Source organism: Eimeria tenella, genomic scaffold (genome assembly GCF_000499545.2).
Source record: "Eimeria tenella Houghton genomic scaffold, Eth_scaff85, whole genome shotgun sequence".
NCBI lineage: Eukaryota > Apicomplexa > Conoidasida > Eucoccidiorida > Eimeriidae > Eimeria > Eimeria tenella.
The window spans coordinates 77,671-87,168 of record NW_013545963.1 but is presented as its reverse complement, the minus strand read 5'-3'; the positions used below and the strand labels follow the sequence as shown (position 1 = coordinate 87,168).

At 52.5% G+C, this 9,498-nt stretch overlaps 2 protein-coding genes across 2 annotated transcripts; both read left to right on the top strand.

The window, feature by feature from the left end:
• Positions 1 to 932, top strand: ETH_00000830 (proteasome component PRE3 precursor, putative; the record flags this gene model as incomplete). Its single annotated transcript, XM_013380733.1, has 2 exons — positions 1 to 711; positions 801 to 932. The coding sequence occupies 2 exons, from the start codon at positions 1 to 3 to the stop codon at positions 930 to 932; spliced, it is 843 nt and encodes a 280-aa protein (XP_013236187.1).
• Positions 933 to 2,248: 1,316 nt separating this feature from the next.
• On the top strand, positions 2,249 to 4,269 carry ETH_00000825 (uncharacterized protein; the record flags this gene model as incomplete). The annotated part of the gene is made up of 4 exons (XM_013380732.1): positions 2,249 to 2,725; positions 3,136 to 3,365; positions 3,550 to 3,638; positions 3,848 to 4,269. 4 exons carry the CDS (start codon positions 2,249 to 2,251, stop codon positions 4,267 to 4,269), a joined length of 1,218 nt encoding a protein of 405 aa, XP_013236186.1.
• Positions 4,270 to 9,498: the final 5,229 nt, after the last annotated feature.

The following is a 9,498-nucleotide window of genomic DNA, read 5'->3' as shown; positions in this document are numbered from 1 at the left end:
ATGGCTCAGGTTGTACTCGACAGCGACGGGCTTCCTACCCTGTCTTTTCCCACTGCCGATCCCTGCACCGCAGCAGCCGCAGCTAGCGCCGCAGCAGCAGAGGTGAAGACGGGCACGACTATCGTGGCTTGCTGTTACTCTGATGGCGTGGTGCTGGGCGCGGACACGCGCACATCAGCTGGCTCTTATGTAGTGAACAGAGCTGCGCGGAAGATAACGAAACTGGCGGATAGGATCTGCGTGTGCCGCAGTGGAAGTGCTGCCGATACCCAGACGTTGGCGCAGATAGTGCGGCTGCACCTGGAGCTGTACACGCAGCAGCTGCCTCCCCAGTTCAACAGGGAGGCCCAGGTGCGCGTTGCTGCCCACCTGCTGCAGAGGCTCGCCTACGAGTACAAGGACATGCTGACCGCCGGCCTTATAGTGGGTGGCTGGGACAGCCAGCGGGGCCCCCAGGTATACTCAGTGCCATTGGGCGGCTGCTGCGTCCCTGTCCCATACACGGCTGGGGGCTCGGGCTCTATGTTCATTACGGCCTACCTGGATGAGCACTACCGCCCCGATATGACGAAGGAAGAGACCGTCAATTTAGTGAAGAGGGCAGTCTCACACGCAATTCACAGAGATGGCAGCTCAGGGGGAATGATAAGGCTCGTGACCATCAGCAAGGATGAGATGGAGGAGATGTATGTAGAGGGAAACAGACTACCTGTGGGGCCCTAAATAAATTAAGTCGTTCCGCACTATCTGTTTCCTTTATTAGCTGCATTTCCTCGGTTGGGGTGTTGTGACGGTTTAAGGGTGGCTGGGGAGGGCGTCAAGGTGACGCGCATGGAGCTGCAGCAGCTGCTGAAGCAGCAGCAATTGTTGGCGCTTGCAAGGAACCAGCAACAGAGAAGCGGTGGGGCTGTAGCAGTTCTGACGAGGGGTAGTGGCAGACGCAGCGCAACAGCTTGCAGCTTCAACAGTACATAAAACAGCAGCACCTGCTCTTGACAAAACTGCAGCAGCAGTGAGTAGCATGAACTGCGGCAGAATGGGGGTGCAGCGAGCAGCAAGGCTGAGCAACAGTTGTAACGGGAGGCAGCATCAAAGTCGACAGCATAGTAGCAACCGCATTAATCGCAGCAGCTCCAGCGGCATGTTGCTTCGGCTGCTGTTCTGTGCGACGAGCGCGCAGCTAATGCTGCTTCGATTTGCATAGACCCATTTGTACTAAAGAGTAACTCATTGAGAACGGGCTCTGTGGACACAAAAGTACTGAAATGTAGCAGAGCGGCGTCAGTACGACAGTCAGTGTACATAGGCGAGTAAACACTCAGCTTATGAACCGGACTAGCAGCAGCAGCAGATGCGAAGCACAGCTGTGTACCAACTTCCAGTGGGGCGCGCTACTACGCGTTCTTGGTTGAAGGTGCTGCCCGCGCTGCTGCTGCGTCGATCCCCGGCATTAGCGCTCCATTTGCACCAGCATGTGCTGCTTATCCAGTAGATGCTGCTGCTGTTGCGACTGACGCGACCAACAACGGCAACACCGAAGGCTCAGGCTGGGCGTCGATACTGTGTTGGCGCCCTGCAGCATCAAGGCAAGAGGGCGCAGATATCTTAAAAAGTCAGACTGTACCTAGTAAAGCAGTTCACAGATGTAAGACTGATAGGGCTGCTGCCGAAACAGATCAGCTTCCCCAGTGGACCACAAGCACCAACACGAGCATCCTTCGCCATGGCAGCAGCTTGAAGCGAAGGACTAGGAGCTGCCCATATCAGCATAAGACATCAAACTTAAGGGATACACTGCAATGCCATTGCCTTCAAAATTTCGAGAGCAGCAAGAGCTGCCCGAACAGTTTACACCGCAGCGATGGCAGTGTGCCGTGCATGCAAAGCGGTGGTTGGCTGGTTGACCATTGTCGCTTTCGCTCTCCATTACGTTTTTCACATATCTATTTTTAACACAGGGTTTTACTTCCGCGCCTGTGAGGTAGAACACCAAAGTTCTTGTCTGCTTCCACACCAACAGCAACAACGACAGGAAGAGCAGCAGTGAGGCAGGTGGGCTTGGAGGGAGGATCCTATGGAAGCAGAAACCAGGGCCCATCGCTCAATATTTCTGCAGCAGCTGCAAGTGCAGCTGCGGGACTTTCTGAAAAGGCCCTAGCGGACCCCGTTGCTTCCCGCAATTGCCGCTGCGGCTACAGGAGCCGCAGCAGCGGGACTTAGCAAGATGCATTCCCACAATATTTTGCCGATGATGATGCCGCCACTCCCACATATGGGAGTGCAGCAGCAACAGCAGCAGCAAGGGGCAGGGGGTAGCGCCGGAAGTTCATCAGGAGCCCCTGATCTGTTGTCTACTTTGAAGCCTTGCGCCCTGCCTGAGGACATGCCGCTGCCGGTGAGCAGCAGAAAAGCGGCGGCAGCAGCAGCAGCGGCAGCAGATAACGATGAGGACGATACTGGTGGGTTTGACTGGAGGGGCCTCGCCCAGCGGACGCAGCAGCACCAGGGACAGCCGAAGCAGCAGCAGCACGGCAACGCCTCAGAGGCCGTCGCTGCAGCGTCTCAGCGCATAGCGCTCATTACGGGGAATGCTGCTGCTGCTGCTTCAGCTGCAGCCGGGGCAGCCGTAGCGGCAGCAGCAACGGCAGCAACTGAAGCAGCACGTCAGAAACATGAAGCGGAGCGCGCAGGACCCCAAGACGGGACAGACGCACTCGGACGTCGGGTGAGGCAGAAATGTTTCAAGGTTGTGCAGCTGTAATGGGAGCAAGAGTATGAGTGGCGCACTTACTAGGGCTACTTGCAACTGCCGCGACAGTTCATAGTGATGCAATGAAAGGGGATTTGGGGCAGATAATGATGGCTTTAGGCGCAAGTGCAGGTTTACGGTGCCGTCTTTGTCTTTGAGAGGAGTAGTAGCAACGGCATAAACTGCGGACCCCCCCCGTAGCTTCTGCAGTTGCTGCCGCTGGTGCTCTGCGTCGGGCGCATTTCGTTTAATTTGAAGTGGCAGCTGTAGCTTGAGCGTTTGACGCCTTTTTCCGCACTACTGTTGCTGGCCACTCTGCTTTTTGGCAGTCTTAGCAGGTCTGTCATTTGGGCGGTTTCATTTAGTGTTTCTGCTCGTGCTGCTAGGTGTGGGACAAGGAGTACTACTCTGAGAAGGCTCGGGAGAAGGCACTGACCGGTGTAGATGCCATTTTGGAGCTTCTCCCGAAGCCGAAAGAGAAGCCTAAGGCTCCCCCCTTGCCGCCTTGCGGCTACCGTCAGCAGCTGCAGCAGAGGACCTTCAAACTCGATTTCGAGAGGGAGGTGGGCCGTACCAAGATGGTCACGCTACAGACGCCTAGGATGCAGCAGGGAGGGTACGGTGCTTCATTTGCACGTATTAGTGTTCCACTTTATCCACTTTTCCTTGCCTCTCGGGGATATCGAAAACTGCAGCTTCACCTGCTGTAGCAACAGTAGCAGCAACAGCAGTAATAACAACAACAGTAAGAGTGGCTTAAACAGCAGCAGCGGTGCCAGCAGTTGTGTTCTTGCGTGCAGGTTTTGGTGTGACATTTGTGAATGTCTCTGTAAGGACTCTCAAGCTTACCTTGACCACATCAACGGCCGGAACCATAACCGCCTTTTAGGTCAGCTACGTCCTCTGTACATCTAGTAACATTTATCAGCGTCAGTGTACATTTTCATACCTATCATTATTCCTTATTGCGCTTTGTGTGAACTGGATCTTGTATGGGCACACGTGTACAGCTGCTTGTGAACACGTGTTCATCTGTGTAGGTATATCCTTTTTGAGAACAATACGATTACTGCATACCTGCTTTGTTCTTTGGTGCAGGGATGAGTATGCGTGTGGAGAGGGTCCCCTTGGCAAAGGTAAAGGCGAAGCTGCAGGCGTTGCGGCAGAGTCAGGGCACTGCAGCAGAGCCGGCAGAGAAGACAAAGGCAGAGAGCGGCCCTGCCAAGATTGGGGGAGCCCCTTACGGCGTAGAAGGAGGGGCACCTGAGGCAGAGGACGAGTTCGACAGGGTCAAGAGGCGCATAGAGGAACTGCAGAGGGAGCAGGAACTGAAAAAACAAAGAAAGAAGGAGAGAAAGAAGGCAGCAGCTGCAGCCGGTGCTGCTGGAGGGGGAAGTTCAAATTCTGTGGGGACAGGAAAGGCCGCAATCAAATCAGCAGCAGCAGACGAAGCAATATCCAACCCAGATGCTGCAGCTCTAGCAGCCATGGGGTTACCTACTTCTTTCGCTGGATGCTGATCACATACGCAGCAGCAGCAGCAGCAGGGGCAGTGACGGCTGCGTGCGGCAGCAGCAGCCCCTTTGGCGGCTTCACTTGCCTGTCATGCCGATTACAGCGAGTTACATGCAATCGCACCTATATGTGTTAACTATACGCGTGCATCTCTATTCAAGAGTAAGGACGTTTACAAGCGTAGGCGTACACCTCCGTGCTGCCATATCTGACGGAGCCACACACATATTCATCGTCCATGCGCGCACGCGTGTGCATGCGTATATGCTCATGTATATATTACCATGTATGTGCATCGCTGTACGGAAATGAGCGTATTCATGCGTGCACGTGTACATAGACTAGTCTGCGTCCGCACGCTTTTCATTCTATCTATTTTTTGGCGGACATGGCTTTGGTTTGTTTTGGCGGCTACAAACATCCAAGAGACGAAGTACGTCATAGGATGAGTAGGACCAGAAGGAACGCAAAACAAAGCGGGACGAAGCGGGACCCCAAATTATACCCTGAAATGCTGAACGCTCATGGGTAATTCAGTGGCGGTTCGCCCAGGCTTCGCAATATATCTAGCTTTAGATAGCTCAACTACTGCGCGGAGGAGGTAACTTTCGAGCTGACGGCCTGCAGTGTTTGAGCTGACAGCCTTCATTGGTGCTGTTATTCGTGCTACTGGATTGCTGCCGGTAGACGCAGCATTTATTGAAACGCGGTAGTGGGGAGGGGAAGAAGGTTAAATAACATTGCAGGATATATGCCAGTCGTATCATTCTGGGTAGTTGCGATAACAATGGCTCGCCGCTTGCAGCACTGTTACGTCCTGTTCCCTGTAGCGTCCAGCAACAGTAGAACAGCTAGGTATGAGGCTTTGTGACACTGTGTGGGCTTTGAGTGGGCTTGCTAACCATACTCCAGTACAGGGTATGTACCTTCTGCTAAACAAAATCACATTTTGACCATATTGAGGGAACCTGAGCAGTTCGTAGCTCGTGTCAAGGGACTGAGAAGGCGACAAAGCTTGGGGACTTGCTGCAGTTGCGGGCTGGCGCATGACTTTCACTTGAGTTACTGATGTTGGCTAGCCTAGAAGCGTCTGCAGGGCATTGTTGTGCATGGAAATTTGGGCACGGACAGATGCCAAGCAATGCGTAAAAGGTGTCTATAGTGGTTGCGGGTGAGTCGTCAGCGAAGGTGGCTGATGTACGGGGCGTTGCGAAACCCCCCAACCACGTAAATAAGCTGCTTCAAGGAGACTTTAACCTTTTCCTCTGATAGTCACCACCATTTTTGACCTTGGGAGCGGTTTGTCTCCGTTGCTTCCTCCAGGCAAACTCGTCCTGATTCCTTTCACATCCAAATTGTGCCTCATTCGGGCCTGACTAGAACTCCATAGAGCCTACATGTGGAGATAGCGGAACCCTCTTTGCTGCGTAGGAGTGCAAATCTTATCTTAATGCTTCAGCCGGGAGAGTTCTCGCCTGATCGTGCCCTGGTGCTGTCCTGTGCAGCTCTCGGGGGTTTGGTCATCTGTGCAAGCTACATGCAACTAAAATATAAAGGAAATGACACTTAAAGGCATAGAAGCTTGTCATATCTTTGCAGTTTTGCCAGGTGCGCTGAGTTGCTCGATTCGGCGCCGAGTCGAGGCACTGGCTATGCTCCAGTGAGCGCCACTGTTGTCTGGGTCTAAATAGTGGAGAAAAGTACACACATGGAGTTAAATCTTTTGAAATCAATACGTAAAACATTACGATTTCTGCCTTTTGGTAGATTAACAGCAAGATGCACCGCAGGGAGCTGCCGAACTGGCCATGCGACGGCCCGCTACGAGCAGTGTGAAGCCAGAGTATGTTCGCAGTGCCTTCGCTCTAAGTATCATGCACCGATTTTTTAATCTATCCTGATTAATTTGGATAATACTAAGCTCACTCACGTGATTAGCAGAAAGTTCCCGAGAGAAGCTTTGTGCATGCCACGAGCAGAGCAGGGTTCTGCAAATTGCGAACAACAGGGGTCACAGGCCGACAAGCAGGAGTTGAATGTCACTTGGTTTCCTCTTGGCCTCGTTCGCAGCTCTCAAGGTCAATGGCTCACTCATCTGCCTAGACATTTGATTTCAAACTGTTTTTTTGCCCTTCTCCTGCCAGAGGCTATCCCCTGCTCAATTGCTCAACTCTACCCCAAAGGCACCAAAGATGTGTGGCTTCATCATGCTGTTGTCTCTCACCATAACCCCAATTGCGGCACTGCTTCCCGCGTTAGCAGCAGCACCATCAACAGGTAAAACTCTTCGGCCCGTTCCAGGATCCCCGTCGCTGCCCTTTGAGCCTGCAATGCAGGAGCAGTCGCAACCGTTACTTTTCTCTCAAGAAGCAAACCGCGTTAGACGGAAGCACCATGCTGCTGTTCTGGCGCCTTTATCATTGCCTCTCGCAGCAGTAGCTGTGAGCTTTATTGTGTTCACGTGCTATAAGGCCCTCACAGCCAGCCGCACGGGAGCCTCAGACGACCTGAGCGTGCGCCGCCTGGCCCATCGGGAAGAAGGCTTATGTTCCGTAAGCAGACTTGATAGCGAGCGGCAGGAAACAGCGAACACACGAACAAACGAGGTCAACGAGGATGTTTGCCTGTTTTTAGTAGTCTCCTGCTTTTGCTCATTCGCTTCTAATGTGGAGTTGCTGCAATGGCAAAGGCAGAAGTACTGCCGAGATAAAGTTACTGCTGGTTCTGTGGTAGGGTTAATGCTGCCACTGCTCTTATGGCTTTTCAGCATTGGCGGGAGCGCTGATTTCAGCGAATGTAGCACAAGGGCAGTCCCACTGCTTCGCTCGTTCTGCTGCGCTGCTCGTGTTTCCTGCTGTGCCAACGCCGCTGTATTGATTTTACTGCTGTGGAAGTTGGTTTGCTTTTGTTTGGGTTGTTCTGCTGTAGCGATGGCGTAGCTTTTTTGGTATGGCTATTGTTCCACTGGCTTTGTCGCGATGCTGCTGCAGTTGTGGTGCTGCGGGTGCGATGCTGCTATGTTGGCAGTGGCGCTGTTGTGCCGTTGGCCGTGCTGCTTTGATGACGATGCGTTTCTGTTGGCTGTGCTGCAACCATGGTGGCACTTTTTTGTGGTGATCAGCGTGCTGCTATGTAGATTCAGCGATGCTTTAGTACCACTGGTGGTGATGCTGGTGTGGTGCTGCTGGCGGTACTATTGTAGTGGGAGTGCTAATGCGATTTTTCTTATGCTCCAGCGCCTGTGGCTGTGCTACATGTGGTGGTGCTGCCGCTGTGGAGCTGTCGCTATGGCGCTGCTGCTACTGCTGCTATGGTCGGAGCGGGGTTGCTGTAATGGTGATGCAACTACAGTGTCATGATGGTGGTGCTGTTTCTGTTGTAGTATTGCTGGCAAAAATTTTTCGTAAATCTTCTGTGGTGGTCGTACTGCGGTTGTAGTACGGATACGCTTTTGTGGCAGGTTCGCTGCTGCTGGGCGTTTCTGCTGGTGCGCTGCTGCTGCGGTATGCTACTGCTTTGGTGCATTCGTTGTTACTGCCTTGCGAATGCTGTTGTTGACGTCTCTCTGTTGCTCTGGCGCTGCTACTTTGCTGCTGTGAATATGCACCCACCCACTGGTTTCTTGCTGCCCTCTGCTCTCGCCTCCATCTGCCTTCTTGTTGCTCACTGCAAGACAATCCCCGTACTCTTGTCTTCCAGAGTAATAACAGGCACTTCGAGAACTCACCGCCACATTTGTCCCTCGAAGGGCGTAAGCTGTCACCAACGCGCAACGGCAAATTACCCAGTTCTGGTTTGGGTTCTGAATCTACGGTATTGGCCTCAAGGAGAACGGCTTATAGTAGTCCAAGGGTTATGGCGAGCCCCGGACAAAGCTGGCGCGCTGTGGCACACAGAACACCTAAGGGGCATGTTTCCAGAAGCCTCAGTCGGGCTTATCCTTGTGAAGGCACCATTAAATCTTGGCAGGTCAAGACAGTAGCAGCGCAAGCAGCAACAGCAACAGCATTCAAGCTTAGTGCTACTTGCCATGGCTGCTTGCCGAGTCGGAAGATCCCCCACTTGCTTACAGCTACAGCTACAGCAGTCGCAATGAAGCGCCACAAAACATACTGCTCCCCACTTCGAGCGGATACAGTCCTACAGCAAATACCAGAAGCCCATGCATTATAGTGCAGGGGATACCAGAGGGGGAACTGCAAGAGGAGCCGCAGCGCAAGCTGCAGCAACTACAGGCAGACCTTTTATGACCCTAGTTATGGCTTTTTGAGTAGAGCATCTGGTGTATACTACTTGCTGAACTTTGACAAGCAACATTGTACGCTGTGTGTCTCACGAAAATCGCGGTTGGGAACCTGCTGAACATAGCAAGAGAAAGTGTGTCTTCCATGACTCCGAAGTGGCTGTCGATGAGGCAGCACTAAACAAACTTCACCGATGAGACAGTCAACCTCCTTGCGTTTGTGTGCCTGCTATCTTGAGGCATCGGAGTAAATTTGATAGCTTGAGTGACAGACGGTCTGGGTTGGAGGTGGTACAGCTGCCTGCCCCTTTTTATTGAGCATATGCGGGCACTGATATCCTGTGCCAGCCATATGTATTCAAAGGTACGTGAAATATGTGTGCCATATTCATGCACAAACTGAGTACGTATATGCATATATGGTAATGCAACATTTACAGTGTGCCGACCACAAATATTATACATTTACGGTTAAGGCCGGCGCCATATTCAGCCGCTTGGTCACACAAGAGCGGAACTGAGCTTAAGAGCAATTCTACAGACTCTCACACGACGAAAGCCTCCAAGCGCAGCGTGTAGCATTAGTTTGCATTCAGAGCTGCGTAGGCTACGGGTAGCTTCAAGTAGGCATGCAAGTAAGTCGCTTGCGAGGTCCCTCACAACTTTGGTGCCATCCAATGGAACGCAAGAAGGGAAATGCAGGTCTCAAGCGTGTTCTGGGCATATCCGTGATCATCTTCACGCTGAGCTTAATGCGTCTTTTTCACGTGATTCCCGGAGCAGATAAGAAAGGCTAGATAACGGTTGCTTCTGCACTCAGAGACATGCGACTCCGCCTTCCACTTCATCTCAGACCAACGACCACAAAAAGATAAATGAAAACACGGCATATCAATCAACATAGAGTTCCCCCAAGCGCCTCAAGATTTTCACTTCAGGACACTCAACAGCATCTTTTACACTGCTTGGATACTGCACAGTTGAACTGTGT